Here is a 15,651-nt window from a genome sequence, read left to right as displayed (position 1 = left end):
ATGCCTTTTAAAGTGTAAATCACTGTGCAGATCTAAGGTCGTGATACTGTTAGCCTTTGATTACCTCAAATTTAGTCCTGTCAAGAATAAGTTATCCAGGTTGAGTGATACAGTCTTCTCAATTTAGGGAGCAATGTGTACAAAGACCCAGCTACATGATAGAGATATCTTAAACCATACTGGGGAAATGGCAAGTCGTTCTATGTAATGGAAGAAGAAATATAAATTGGTTGTGGTGGTGGGAGTGTGGTGACGGTAAAAGCTTTACTTAGGTGAGGTTGCCAGAAAACTAGGTAGGTGCTAAATCATGAGGAGCTTGGGTGTCTGAGCTTTATTCTGAAAGTATGGGATTAAAGAACTTTAAGCCAGGAGAATGAAATGATTTGGTCTTATGTTTTACAAAAATAATCATGGCTGTAGATCGAAAATATCTTGGGACAGAAAACATTGGCAGCAGAGGAAGACTAAAAGATACTAAACATAGCAAAACCAGTTAGAGATTTGTTGCTATAGCCAGTGAGAATTTTCAGAGCTCTAAACTAAGACAGTTGGTGGGAAGAATCTTAATTCAGTGTAGATATAGGAATTAGAATCAATAAAAGTTGATAACTGGCTTGAATCGATTTGCTCCGGAGGATGAGGGTGAGGGTGTGGTAAAAGATAATTCTCAGCTTTCTTGCCTGGGCAGTTTAATATGTGGTACTGTTGTTGTTGTATTAGTCTGAGTCCAGGCAGAAGAGAGAAACTGCATAGTAGTTTGAACAGGGAAAGTTTAATACAAATGTAAAGAATCACTATTAGACTAATGAGGGATTGGCTAGGACGAGATAATAACGAGACTCCTGAAGAATATGTGAATATATGAATAGCAGATATTAGGAGTAACCTGAAGACTAAATTATAAACTCAACAGCTTCAACAGCCCTTCAGCAGCTTAAAAAGTGAAAAAAGGGAAGAGAAAAGAAGATGGCCTATACAGATAAGCAACCGATAACATGCAAAACTACTGCCATCCTTACTTCTGTAATTGGTCACAAGCTCTCGTTGGTATCTTTGGCTTACTTCTTTTACTACCCATTCCATACTTCCCCACTGTCAGCCAGCACCTCAGCTGCTCTGGGTTCTTTTGCTGGTGGAGCGACCCAAACCTTCATTCCTGCAGGGTCTGAGCCCTCAGTCATCTTTGCTTTTTCGGTTGTTATAGTTTTTTCATTAACCTTTACTACTGGGCATGGAATTACTAAGAAGCACCCCCAGACGCACACACCCACCCCCTGCCCACCTGCCCGGATTCCAGAGTCTTTGCTGCCTTCGTTTTGTAGCAAGAAGCCAGGTCCCCCTTGGTAATCAGAGTCAGTCACTCCAGCCAGCAGGTGAGCCCCCCGCCCCCTTGCCAGCTGGTTCAGTGGCATCGGTTCTTAACTGTATCCTGTAGGACAGAAGCCCATCCTTTTAGAATGTTGTCTTTCAGCTTGCTTTGTAACTGGGTCTTCAGGAACCACTTGTACCTATCAATTTGGCTAGCTACTTTTGGGTGATGATATATGTGGTAAGACCAGTTAGTTAAGCCCGTTACTCTACTTCCTTTACTATGAAATGAGTTCCTTGGTCAGACACAGTGCTGTGAGGAGTGATGGATAAGGCCTTCTGTGAGACCATGGATGGCAGGGGGGGAAGTCCGTATCCAGAATATGCATCTATTCCTCTGATGACAAGGCTCTGCCTCCTCCATGGCTCACTGAATGGCAGAGAAGTTGCTGTGCTGCTGTGCTGTTGGAACTTGCTGGAAATCTACCCTTCTAGGGTGCTGGGAAAAGCTGTTCACGGAGAGATGTCTCACCTTAGACACTCTGCTACAAAGCTGCCTGGAGGTATGTGGGAATGCTGGGAGAAGCTGGCCTCCGAGTGAGGCTGATCACCCTGTACTGCAAGTGTAGGGCACAGGAGAAGCTGGAAGCACTGCCAAAGTCGCCAAGGGCACGTAGGCAAAACTTCCGCCTGCAGTGTCTCTCCAGCGCCCTCTATTGACAAAGCCTCGGTGCCAACTGGTGAAGGAAAAAAATGTAGAGCCCAGATATTTTCACAGAGCAGTCAAAAAGTGTGAATTTGGAGCTGAGAGACAATAAATCAATAACTGGCCATTATTTGAGATAGGAAATACAGTAGGGGAAACAGGTTTGATAGACAAGGTTACTGAGTTTAAAGTTGCTGTGGTGATGTTGCATGTGGTGATGTTGCATGTGGTGATGTCCAGTAAGCAGTAGGAAATCTGGGAGTGCAGGCTAGAAGAGCTAGGGCTGGAGATAGTGAGTGTAAGTAGACACTGATGGTAGTACAGCCTCAAAGCAGGCTGGCTAGGGAACTCCCCGGTCGCCCAGTGGTTAGGACTCCAAGCGTTCACGGCCAGGGAGCTAAGATCCTACAGGCTGCTCCAGCACGGCCAGGAAGGAAGAAAAAGGTTAAAAAGTTGAACAAAAAAAGAAGGTTGGCTAGAGGCTTATAGAGTAATGGACCAAAGACAAACTCCAGGGGGAATAATGACATTTAAGGGAGATCTGAGGAGAAATGGAACAAGTTAGAGTAGAATAGAGTAATTTTTCAGTCGTCAGATGAGAATAGACATTTGAGAAGAGGAAAGTGATTGTCATGGAACAGATTTGATCCTGGAGGTTAGGACGAGTCATTGGTAACTTTAGCCAAGGGCCTTCTTAAAGGATTGGTCAAGGGGTGGCTGCCACATTTGGCACTCAGATGGTTTTTAAAGTGATGCGGGGACTTCCCTGGTGGCGCAGTGGTTAAGAATCTGCCTGCCAGTTCACGGGACACGAGTTCAAGCCCTGGTCCGGGAAGATCCCACATGCCGTGGAGCGACTAAGCTTGTGTGCCACAATTACTGAGCCTGCGCTCTAGAGCCCGCGAGCCACAGCTTCTGAGCCTGTGTGCCACAACTGCTGAAGCCCGTGTGCCTAGAGCCCGTGCTCCGCAACAAGGGAAGCCACTGCGATGAGAAGCCCACGCACTGCAACGAAGAGTAGCCCCTGCTCTCCGCAACTAGAGAAGAGCCTGCGCGCAGCAACAAAGACCCAACGCAGCCAAAAATGAAGGAATGAATAAAGTGATGCGGAATGGTTTGGAGAAAGGATGTATCATGCCACTTTTTGAAAAGAGTTTATTTAGGTAGGCAAAAATAATGTGGATTGTTAGGAAAGAACAGCTTGGAGAGAGACTTGGAAAAAGAGTTGGTTGGGTTTGGTTACAAGGTTAGATGTGGAGAGTGAGGAAAAGAGTTCAAGATGGCTAGCTTGGGTGCGTCAGTGAATGGTGACACCATTAACGGTGGAAAGAGAACAGAGGAGAGGTTGTTGCACAAGTTCGTTGCCAAAAAAAAAAAAGTTCGTTGCCATTTAAGGGAGAGCTCTTAATTACAAGTGCTGAAGGGTGGGTTATTCACATATCTGGACCAGTACTTCTGGAAAGCAGCAGCATTTGAAAATTGTACCTATTTTAAGAATCCTTTTGTTAAAATTTTTCTTTTCCACTTGCCTAGGATGAGGGTAGTAGGGGTGAGTGTTGTGGTGGCTGCAGCAGCAGGCATCTCAAAGAAGGACAGCAGTTGCAAAGAAATTATGGGTGAGATCTGAGGACTGAGAAAATGTGGAGCCTGAGGAACAGGGAAATGGGAGGAAAAGGTATTCTCGCAAGGTAAAAACCAGGGTTTCAAGGCTGTGTGACTAGGAGAATGAAGATGCCACTTTTGAGCCCCATGAAGATCTAGAGGCGATATCATGTGCTTGGTTTCACCTGTTAAAAGTGACAAAGGGGCACTCAAGTGGCTATGCTCAGCAGGCAGTTAAAGATGTGCGACTGAGAACAGGAGTGAATTCAGAGTAGGCATTAGTATTTGAGGGTCACCTTGGTAGTGAATAAGCCTGGGGGAGGCCAGTTTGAGAGAGAGAGTTGAAAGAGTGAGACCTTAAACATACTGAGTACATCCCAGCATTGAAGAAGCACAAAGAAGTGGGCTCAGCTATGGAAAGAGGAGGAGAAAGAGAACCCAGAACGGGTATAATATGATAAGGGCGTGGAGTTAGAGATTTGTTTAAGTAGGATTGTAGCCTGGGAGCTGGCTATTTTGAGTGAAGATTTTTTGCCAGACGGGCTTTCCATGAGAGGAGGTCGTATTTATTGCAGCTTAGTCAGAATGAGGAGAGCGGAGCAAGCCCTGAGAAAAGAGGAAGACCTTTCCCTGTCTGCTAAATGGGGGTGATGGTAGTAGAATTATTAGCATTAAATGAGAATGCACGTTCAGAACGGTGCCTGGCACTTTGTAAGCATATGCTAGATGGTGGTTTGTCTTAGTGCTATTTCTGTTGTTTGTCGTTGGAAACTGTGTTGTTATTTTAAAGTTAAGCAGATTATAGATGACCAATAGATGTCTTAACCATCTATTTCCTAGTCTATTTTCAAGTTAATTTGGTTCAATAAAATAACAGTATTCGCTAAACCCAACTTGTGAGGAATGCAAGATTTATTAAGTGCATTCTTCACATGGTCCTGGTCAAGGCAGAATTCATTTTGGTTTGGAAGTGAGTACTTTTCTTTCTGCTGTACATTTATCTGAAACCATCTAGGTTAGTTATCTTCCTACTTGATAACGTAGTCTCCTGCATTTATCAGGAATGTTACAAGACAAACGAATGGAGATAGATAAACATAGCCTAAATATTGGTGATTACAATCGAACGGTCGGGAAAGGCCCTGGGTCTCGGCCTCAGATTTCCAAAGAGTCTTCCATGGAGCGCAGTCCTTATTTTGATAAGGTAAGTTGTTTGTTTGTTTTTTGTTTGTTTTACCCTGTGGCTAAGAAAGCAATACACTTAATAGCATAATTTTCTCATTAACAGCTTAGAACATTTAATATAATATAAAGTGTTATAACCCAGTGCCAAATATTACTGGACTTGTAGTTCATTGTCCTTTTATGTCTCGATTTATCATAGGGGTTGCATTTATATTTTCCTCTTAATCCCATAAAGTATGTTTGGTTCTTTTTATGTACTCTAGAATTAACACTAATCCGCTCTCTTCTGTTTTCTACCTGTTTCCTGTTGATGCTGGAATGTCATATGACTTCTCTTCTGTTCCTGCAATGATTTCTCCCTTCCACTTGTTTGCTTGGCTGGTGTTGCACATCTTTCTGTCTGTCCAATCAGGATGGCATTGTAGCAGATGAATCCCAAAACATGCAGTTTATGTCCAGTCAAAGCATGAAGCTTCCCCCTTCAAATAGTGCACTACCTAACCAGGCCCTTGGCTCCATAGCAGGGCTGGGTATGCAAAACTTGAATTCTGTTAGACAGGTAAGTCCACATGTGTATTTTAGGCTCTCTGTTGATTTGTATAAGTAATAAGATCTCTCTTACATGTAGTTGCTGTGTTTAAATCAATGTTTCAGTGTGGTAATGAGGTGTTTGTCCCTAAAGAATCCCAGTGTTATTTGGTGGTGGTTGTTTGTTTTTGTAGAATGGCAATCCCAGTATGTTTGGTGTTGGAAACACAGCAGCACAACCCCGGGGCATGCAGCAGCCTCCAGCACAACCTCTCAGTTCATCTCAGCCTAATCTCCGTGCTCAAGTGCCTCCTCCATTACTCTCCCCTCAGGTGAATAAATTTCCACTATATTCTCTACTCTTTACCTGGAAAAGAACCTTGAATAAATTTATATTTGAATGAGATGACTAGTTGATCATCATAGTATTTATTGGCAACTTTGAGATGAAACTAATTCTGAATTAGTTATTATTACAGAGGGATGTGGTAGGGTGAAGAAAATGAGTCAAAGATAATTTAAATCTAAAATTTATCATTCTCTTTCATAAAATACCTTGAGGGGAGGAGGACAATAGCAAAGTAAATTTGACTGGCTTAAGATTCATCTCTGTCACTTTATACTTAACATGTGAAAACATATGTGAACAGTAAATTAGTGAAGTCAAGAAAGACAGTTAGAACACAATCCCCCCCCGCCAGTAATAGTCCACAAATTTTAATTGCTCTACTGATCATTTAAAATACACAGTACATTTTGTTAGCTTGGGTTACTTTTGTTATTAACCTACCATTGTGCTCCTAAGGTTCCAGTTTCATTGCTGAAGTATGCACCAAACAACGGTGGCCTGAATCCGCTCTTTGGCCCTCAGCAGGTAGCCATGCTGAACCAGCTATCCCAACTAAACCAGCTTTCTCAGATCTCCCAGTTACAGGTAAGTAGAATAATAGCCTTATTCAGTATACATTTATTGAGTGTCTACTGTGTGCTAAACGCTAGAATGTGCACAGGAAGTGTTGCAGTAAACAAAACGGGCATAGTCATGGCCTTCAGGGAGCTAACAGTCCATGTGTGAAGACAGATGGTGAACTCGAAGGGCAGGGTGCTCTGTGAGCAAGGCCAGCCAGGTCTGAGCTGGTGGTCGGGGTATGATGAGGAGGAAAAATTTCCCTGATGAAGTGGAAGTTTAGATGGAGCAAAAGACTGAATTCAATAGAATGGCTGGAGGCCAGAGAGTCCAAACGAGATATTAGATGAGGCAGGGCATGTGGGCATTGACTAGATGAAACCATGCCTTTGTAGGTCCCTCTGCCACCGTCACTCTAGGGCACGCTAGTCTGTGATGACGTGATACTGATGACCTTTTTGCAATCTTCCCTCCAGCGATTGTTAGCGCAGCAGCAAAGGGCGCAGAGTCAGAGAAGCGTGCCTTCTGGGAACCGGCAGCAGCAAGACCAGCAGGTAGATCTGATCCTTCCCCTTGCTTTGCTTGTACTCAACTTATATCAACTCCATTGTAAGAAGACAGTCGAAATGCCTTCATTAAACTATAATGGAAAAGGTTGGTCATTGAGTCTTCTGTCTGCCCAGAAGTCTTATTAACTGGTGCCTAGTGATTCTTCACCTTCCTACCGAGAAGGAAGTGAGTTCAGAAGTGAAGGGGCGTGAAGGTGTCTGTAGAGACTTTCCTCCGGTTTTTCACAGGCGTCTTGTCGTTTTAAGGGTCGACCTCTGAGTGTGCAGCAGCAGATGATGCAGCCGTCGCGTCAACTTGACCCAAACCTGCTGGTGAAGCAACAGACTCCGCCATCTCAGCAGCAGTCACTCCATCAGCCAGCCATGAAGTCTTTCCTTGAAAATGTCATGCCCCACACTACACCTGAGCTGCAGAAAGGGCCATCACCAATAAATGCTTTCAGCAACTTCCCCATAGGTGGGTTTCTCCTTGGCCAAAGCTTTCGGCTGGTGCTTCATGATCACAAGTTAACATCCTGCTGTCTTACCTGTCCAGATGTTCTCTTGTGAGTGCCACGCTGATCTTTAGCTGTTCCCTCTCAGAGGGTGGCCACGCCTCTTCTAGCGCTAGCCTCTTCATGCTTCAGCAGCGCCTCTCCATTCAAGAAAATCACACTATTTAAAAATCCCATGCTCTTTTGAAATGACTTAGTGTAAAGATATTATTTCTTTTTAACACTCAGATATCTTAATTGTAGGATATGAGTTAGAGGGGAGGACTGAAATTATTAGAGCACGCCAGGGAAATTTTGAGCAGTGCTGCTTTGAGGAAACAACTGGGAACAGTCACATCTGAAATTTTAATTACTATTTAAATATTTATAAATGATTACTGGCATAAATGTAGAAAATAGGGGTGAGAGAAGGGATTGCCTTTATTCCTTTTGCCGTAGCACCCCCCCCCTTCTCTTTTTTTATGACGTCTCCAGGCTTTTTATTCCCTCTGGGAATTTCAGGCTTATATGTCTTCTCCTTCCTTAGGCCCCTTTTCTTCTTGTGCCTTTGAATATATTTTGACCTTTGGTTGTTCACACCCTATTCATTTAACTTTTTCTTTCTCTCTTGTAAACCAGCTTTGTTGGTTAGCAGGCCCAGTTTTGTTGAAGACAAGTCAGTTAACTAGCACGTTCTGGGCTGTGGGCAGGAGTTGGGCCTGCTGTTGCCCTGGTGCCGTTTCACTTTGGCTGAACCTGATACATGATTTGGCTCTCCCTGGTATTGCCATGGACTCTCAGCTAGGACACAGGTGGACCTTTGAGTTTTAGGAGTTGTTAGCAATCTCTTTACATTCCCTTGTCAGTTACCACTGTAGGTGAATACCAGAGAAGCCGGGTCATCCCAGAGACAACAGTATAGTGGTAAAAGAATACCCAAGTGTACACTAAGAGGTTTTGGTCTCACTAGTGAAAGGAAGTGACCCTCACTGATTACATACTGGACATATAAATTGGGCCAATGAGGAGATAAGTTTCTAAATAAGGGATTTCCTAGCCTCACTACCCTTACAGCAAGAGACTTCTTCTTGATTAAGAAAGTCTGCTTAGCGGCTTCCCTGGTGGTGCAGTGGTTAAGAATCCACCTGCCAGTGCAGGGGACATGGGGACATGGGTTCGAGCCCTGGTCCGGGAAGATCCCACATGCCACGGAGCAACTAAGCCTCTGTGCCACAACTACTGAGCCTGCACTCTAGAGCCCGCGAGCCACAACTACTGAGCCCATGTGCCACAACTACTGAAGCCTGCGCGCCTAGAGCCCGTGCTCCACAACAAGAGAAGCCACCGCAGTGAGAAGCCTGCGCACCGCAACGAAGAGTAGCCCCCGCTCGCCTCAACTAGAGAAAGCCCGCGCACAGCATCGAAGACCCAGCACAGCCATAAATAAATAAATACGTACATATATACCTACATTTATTTAAAAAAAAAAAAAGGAAGTCTGCTTAACCCAGGCAAGCACCAGTATGGTTGTCTGAATCAGGCATTGGCAAACTACAGCCCATTGGTCAAATTTGGCCAGCTGCCTGACTTTATAAATAAAGTTTTATTGGAACACAGCCATGCTCTTTTGTTAATGTATTTCCTGTGGCTGCTTTTGTGCTGTAACAAAAGAGTTGCATAGAGACACTGAGACCATGTGACCCATAGAGCCCAAGATATTTCCGTCTAAACCTTCACAGAAAAAACTTGCCAAGTATTGGGTCTAATTAATGAGTCCAGAGAGCAGCAAATTTAATTACTCTCTCCAAATAGGGGTGGTATTAGAGAATTTATATTATTAAAGTTTTAAGCTTGACCTGGTATCACAGGGACTCATCAGACCCAAGTATCTAAAAACCATTTGTTTTGAAAACTTTAGATTAAGAACCACCTCGATGTGTGTTAAATAAAGATTCTGGCTCCCACTGAAAAGTGTTTTTCTTTTTTTTTGGTCGTGCCACATGGCATGCAGGATCTTAGTGTGAGTTTCAGCACTGGGAATATTGAAGCAAGAAAGTAATAGAACCTGACTGACTTTTTAAGAACTCACCCTGACTTACTTTTCGTTGTGTGCCCATTTATATACTTTTTTAAATTATTACTTTTTAAACTGTATTTTTTAAATTTACTTATTTATTTTTGGCTACGTTGGGTCTTCATTGCTGCTCCCGGGCTCTCTCTAGTTGTGGTGTGCAGGCTCTCTCTAGTTGTGGTGTGCAGGCTTCTCGTTGCGGTGGCTTCTCTTGTTATGGAGCACGGGCTCTAGGCGCGCATGCTTCAGTAGTTGTGGCACAAGGGCTCAGTAATTGTGGCTCATGGGCTCTAGAGCGCAGGCTCAGTAGTTGTGGCACGTGGGATCTTCCTGGACCAGGGATTGAACCTGTGTCCCCTGCATTGGCAGGTGGATTCTTAACCATTGCACCACCAGGGAAGTCCCTATATTTGTAATTTCTTACCCTGTGCATACTTAAGCTTAAGAAAACATCTATCATCAATTCTTTTTGTGGGAGTGGGGGTGGGCGGGGACACAATGCACGGCCTTTGGGATCTTAGTTCCCCGACCAGGTATCGATTCCGTGCCCAGTGGAAGCAGGGAGTTCCGAAAAGTTTCCATTTTTAACAAGCATCTCAGATTATGCTGTTGATGATGGTCCCCAGGATCACACTTTAAGAAACACTGGCTTAATGGTCAGTTTTCTGACTATAGTATCTCAGATAGAAATTTCCATCTTTGTTCCAAGAGAATATCTAAGTCTGATGTGTGTCATCAGCAAAGTTTAAGTAAGTTGCACCTTGGGGTATGGGAGTCTCGCCCTAAGGTACAATTGTTAGAGCAGGACCTTTTTACTTTTAAATGATAATATCCTTTGGCGGGTCAGGCAGTTGAAAGTTGTTTATAAGCAAAAGTTAGCAACTGAAAGTGATCATGTGTAATTCTTCTCTTGGGAAGTACCTAAAGAGGTATATTTTAATAGAGAGATAAACTTTAATATTTGGCTGTCGTAGAATTTTCTGTAATTTTGCCAAGGAATTTAAAAATAATAATATATGGAGTAGTTTCCCACAGTTAATGCAATTATAGTACTAAGTTTTATGGTACTAACAGTTTTGAAAATGTTATATTAATGAGTGTTAGACAAGCTATTTAGGATTTCTGTGTGTTGCTTTCTTTGATAATCTAGCCATGGCTCGCTCTTCTGACGTTGTATCTGCGTGGCATCGGCCAGGAGTCCAGAGTGTCTGTCCTGCCTGCCTTGCCTTTGTATAATCTTTTGGCTGTGCCACATTTGCAGGATGATATTTATTAAGGAACATTAGCATTGAAAACATTAGATTAGCTACATACGTTTTTCTAGAAAATGAAAGTGGTACCAGACGGAAAATATGCTATATTTTATAAAGTGGTTTTTTTAAATTATTATCTTATTTTTAGGCTTGAACTCAAACTTGAATGTAAATATGGATATGAACAGTATTAAAGAGCCACAGTCAAGACTAAGGAAGTGGACTACAGTGGACAGCATTTCTGTGAACACATCTTTGGATCAAAACTCCAGCAAACATGGTATAAAATACATTCTTATATTTTGACTTTTAAAAAGATAACTGTAGAATATTAAATTTAGGCTTTATTTTATTTTATATATATATTTTCATAGCTAAATTCTCTTAAGGACCTTTTCTCATTATTAAAAAGTGCTTTATTAGTTATTAAGTCTTAGTTAAAACTAAAAAAAATGACCTTTATTGTGCTATTGTGAAAAACAGATCAGATTCCACATTTATTTTTTAATTATTCCCTCTCTAGATGATCATTTAGTTTTTTGCTATTTTATTGTTTTAGTGTTCTACTTAACATTTACTCAATTTAATCTGATACAAGGGATTAAAAACTTCCACCATAATTTGACTTCTAACAGTGCCTTTCCATTCATCTAGTAATTGTTAATGGAGTATTTTCTGCCTTCCAAGAACTGTGCTAGGCCACCTGGAATACATAGATACATATGTACATACATGCGCACAATTGACTATGTAAACAAGTAAAAATAACTTGCCCTGAAGAAGCTCATTGTTTGGTAGCAAAAATAAACATGTAAACAGCTTTACTACACTGTGATAGGTGCTATAAAAGTTAATACATACAATAGGATAAATAGTATAAGAAAGTGAAATCTAATGGAGAAGTGAGTCAGGAATAACAAACCATGGGTCTGAACTGAGTCTTCACGTTTACCAGAGGAGTGGAGAGAGAACACCATGGAGAGGATAGCATGTGAAATGTTCAAAGGCAGGACCTCCTGGGGAGTTCTGCTAGGTGGGCATGTCTGGGGGTGAAGGTGCAAGTGAGAGAAAGGAGGAAGGTGTAGCTGCAATAGTAGGTATTGAGCAATCATGGAAAACTTTTGTGCCAAAAAAATCACTTTAAACATGAAAATGGTGGATATCTAAAGGCACCTAAGGCTTAAAGAAGTCTAAGTGAGACAGAGGGCAACGGACATGAGAAGACGGAATGCATTGAAGAGAGTGTTAGAATTAAGGACAAAAGGGCTTCGTAACTAAGTTAATTCATTCTGCAAATATATGATTATCTGTGATGTGCCTCCTGTGCTGCTTGCCTTCCTCAGTCCAACCCTGTACCTTACCCTGGGCTCAAGAGTCATTTCCAAGAAGCCTCCTCCAGGCTTTGTGTTCGAATAGCACCTCTTATGTGTATCTGTCTTGTGTAAGTATCCATTTAGGCCTTTTTCCGTAACAGGACATAAATTCCTGGAGGAGAGAGTCCATGCTTTGCTTACCTGTAGCCCCACTGAGCACATTGCAGCACTCGGGGGACATTTGCTAGGTGAAAGGATGAGTGGACAGTAATGCAGTTAATGGTAGAGTAAATGTAGGAATTGAAGCAGGCCTGCTGGGACAGATAATGGATGGATTTTAGACTTGTTGAGTGTGGTATTTTAGGGATAGCTCAACGTGGAAAAGCCCAGTAAGAAATTAGAATTAGAGGCCTGGTACTCAGAAGAAAAATCTGGGTGAGAGTAAGATTTTGTGTTCATCAGAATGTTGATGTCGTCGACATGGATGAGGTTGCCCAGAGAGACGGTGCATAGAAGGGAATAAGGACACACAATCCTAGAGCCAGTGGTAGTACAAGAAACCTGGAGAAGAATGGGTAGAGAGGTAGGACGTGGAGACCCAGAAAAATGTCTCTGCCATATGGTTTTCTGTCTACTCTGATTAAAATGAATTTTTCCATGTCTGTTTTGCAAGTCTGACCCTCAGTTTCTTTGTAAAAATGTTTCCTTCCTCTCACTGCTGTTTTAGGTGTAACGTATATCATATATTCTCAAGTGCTCGGCATACTTACCTAGGGCATGCTGGTATGTATATAGTATGCGTTATATAAATGGCGTGTCATCACGCAGCATAGGTTTTTTTGTGTGTTTTTTTTTTGCGGTACGCGGGCCTCTCACTGTTGTGGCCTCTCCGGTTGCGGAGCACAGGCTCCGGACGCGCAGGCCCAGCGGCCATGGCTCACGGGCCCAGCCGCTCCACGGCTTGTGGGATCCTCCCGGACCAGGGCACGAACCCATGTCCCCCGCATCGGCAGGCAGACTCTCAACCACTGCGCCACCAGGGAAGCCCGCAGCATAGGTTTTGAAGGCAGATAGACCTGGGATTTGATCCCAGTTCTTAACCTCTAAGCCACAGTGTTTGCATCTGTAAAGTGGAAATGATGCATCATAGAACTGTTGAGGATTGAATGAGATAATAACTATTAAGCTCCTGCCTCATTGCCGGCATGTGACATGCAGGTAGTGGGTGGTGGTGTCTTCTTATAAGCAGCCTACTATCATAAGTTTGTTTTTCAATCAATTCAATTAGTGATTTTATATTTTAATTTTGTATTTTATCTTCTCTCTTTATTTAAACTTAGTATCTGTTCTATATTTTTTCATTATGCATTTTATTGTTTGATTTTGCATAAACCTGGAATGTGAGCAGTGAGTTTTTGTTTTTTAGTAATTAGCTTAAACAATAAATAGTTTTATTCCTGTATACATAGCAATCTAATGAACATATTCTAGTAACGTTCTCTTCTTCAGAATAAGGAGGTTGATGCTCTTTCTCCTTCAGTGTAGGTTCCTGTTATTCTTTTTTTAAATTAAAATATAGTTGATGTACAATGTTATATAAGTTACAGGTGTACAATATAGTGATTCACAATTTTTAAAGGTTATACTCCATTTGTAGTTATTGCAAAATATTGGCTAAGTTCCTTGTGTTGTACAGTATATCCTTGTAGCTTATTTTATACCTAATAGTTTGTGCCTCTTAATCCCCTGTCCTTATCTTGCCCCTCTCCCCACTGGTAACTACTAATTCTCTATATCTGAATCTGTTTCCTTTTTGTTATATTCACTAGTTTGTTGTATTTTTTTAGAATCCACGTATAGGTGATATACAGTATTTGTCCTTCTCTGTCTGACTTATTTTACTCAGCATAATACCCTTAAGGTTCATCCGTGTTGTTGTAAATGGCAGAATTTTCTTCTTTCTCCAGGCTGAATATTATTCCTTTGTATGTGTATACAACACCTTCTTCATTCATTGATGGACACTCAGGTTGTTTCCATATCTTGGTTATTGTGAATAATGATGCAATAAACGTGCAGATGTCTTTTTGATATCCTATTTTCATTTCTCTTGGATATATACCCAGAAGTGGGATTGCTGGGTCATTAGTAGTTGTATTTTTAATTTTTTGAGAAACCTACATACTGTTTTCCACAGCGGCTGTGCCAATTTACATTCCCACCAACAGTGCACAGTGTTCCCGTTTCTCCACATCCTCATCAATATTTATTGTTTGTGGTCTTTTTGATGATAGCCATTCTGACAGTGAGAGCTGATATCTCATTGTGGTTTTGATTTGCATTTCCCTGATGATTAGCGATGTTGAGCATCTTTTCATGTGCCTTTTGGCCATCTGCATGTCCTCTTTGCAAAACTGTTCAGGTCTTCTGCTCATTTTTAAATTGGGTGTTGTTTTTTTTTTATATGTTGAGTTGTATGAACTGTTATATATTCTGGATATTAACCCCTTATCAGTCATACCATTTGCAAGTATTTTTTCACATTCATTAGGTTGTCTTTTCATTGTCAATGGTTTCCTTTGCTGGGCAAAAGCTTTTAAGTTTAATTCGGTCCCATTTGTTTATTTTTTAAAAATAAATTTATTTTATTTATTTGTGGCTGCATCCGGCCTTTGTTGCTGCACACGGGCTTTTCTCTAGTTGCAGCAAGCAGGGTCTACTCTTCGTTGCGGTGCGCAGGTTTCTCATTGCAGTGGCTTCTCTTGTTGCGGAGCACAAGCTCTAGGTGCGTGGGCTTCAGTAGTTGTGGCACACGGGCTCAGTAGTTGTGGCTCGTGGGCTCTAGAGCGCAGGCTCAGTTGTGGCGCACAGGCTTAGTTGCTCTGCGGCATGTGGGATCTCCTGGACCAGGGCTCGAACCCATCTCCCCTGCATTGGCAGGAGGATTCTTAACCACTGCACCACCAAGGAAGCCCCATTTTTTAATTTTTGCTTTTATTTCCTTTGCTTTAGGAGACAGATCCAAAAAAATACTGTTACGATTTATCTCAAAGAGTGTTTGACTATGTTTTCCTCTAGGAGTTTTATGGTTTCTGGTCTTACATTTAGGTCTTTAGTCAATTTTTAATTTATTTTTGTATATGGTGTTAGAGAATGTTCTAGTTTCATTTTTTTACATGCAGCTGTCCAGTCTTCCCAGCACCACTTATTGAAGAGACTGTCTTTTTCTCCATTGTATGTTCTTGCCTCCTTTGTCGTAGATTAATTGACCATAAGTGTGAGTTTATTCTACTATTCTTTATTTACTTAACTTGACATCTTGAAATTGTCATTTTTTCTTTTTTAAAATTATTTTTGTATTGTTAATACAAATTACAAAATTTTTATATGCTTCCCCACCCCCAAAATGTTCTCATTTTCTTTACTTTAGCAGGCCCTGTAACTAATCTGAAGCAGCCCACGACTAGTAGTCTTCCCTTCATGGATATTATTTTGAGATCTCCAGGCTTTTACTTTATCCCCTTAAAAATCAAGAGTGTTTGATAGAATTTCTTCTCTGTGGTTGCTTTTATTCTTTCTTCATTGTTGTATTTTTTCCTTCCTTGTAAAAATGACTTCAGAAATATACCTTGACCTGGTGTGGTTTTGGTCTTCATGTCTAGAAAGAAAGACCAGGTTGGTTTTATATCTGTATATAAGAACCCTCTAAATTTCAAGTCTTAAAAGGTTGGGGTTT

General features: G+C 41.7%; 1 protein-coding gene across 2 annotated transcripts in view; it reads left to right on the top strand.

Moving 5' to 3' along the window:
* The window catches only part of TNRC6A (trinucleotide repeat containing adaptor 6A), a 165,626-nt gene that overhangs the window by 134,880 nt on the left and 15,095 nt on the right, over positions 1-15,651 (top strand). The window contains exons 8-14 of one of the 2 annotated variants that reach the window (XM_065891794.1): positions 4,678-4,820; positions 5,214-5,360; positions 5,524-5,661; positions 6,135-6,263; positions 6,713-6,790; positions 7,052-7,262; positions 10,751-10,882. In XM_065891794.1, coding sequence (XP_065747866.1) covers positions 4,678-4,820; positions 5,214-5,360; positions 5,524-5,661; positions 6,135-6,263; positions 6,713-6,790; positions 7,052-7,262; positions 10,751-10,882 — 978 coding nt within the window. The remainder of the gene's footprint in view (positions 1-4,677; positions 4,821-5,213; positions 5,361-5,523; positions 5,662-6,134; positions 6,264-6,712; positions 6,791-7,051; positions 7,263-10,750; positions 10,883-15,651) is intronic. The other variant, XM_065891795.1, reaches the window with a different exon arrangement.

Source organism: Phocoena phocoena, chromosome 15 (assembly GCF_963924675.1).
Source record: "Phocoena phocoena chromosome 15, mPhoPho1.1, whole genome shotgun sequence".
Lineage (NCBI taxonomy): Eukaryota > Metazoa > Chordata > Mammalia > Artiodactyla > Phocoenidae > Phocoena > Phocoena phocoena.
The sequence above is the reverse complement of the archived record's forward strand: the minus strand, read 5'-3'. Positions and strand labels throughout refer to the sequence as shown.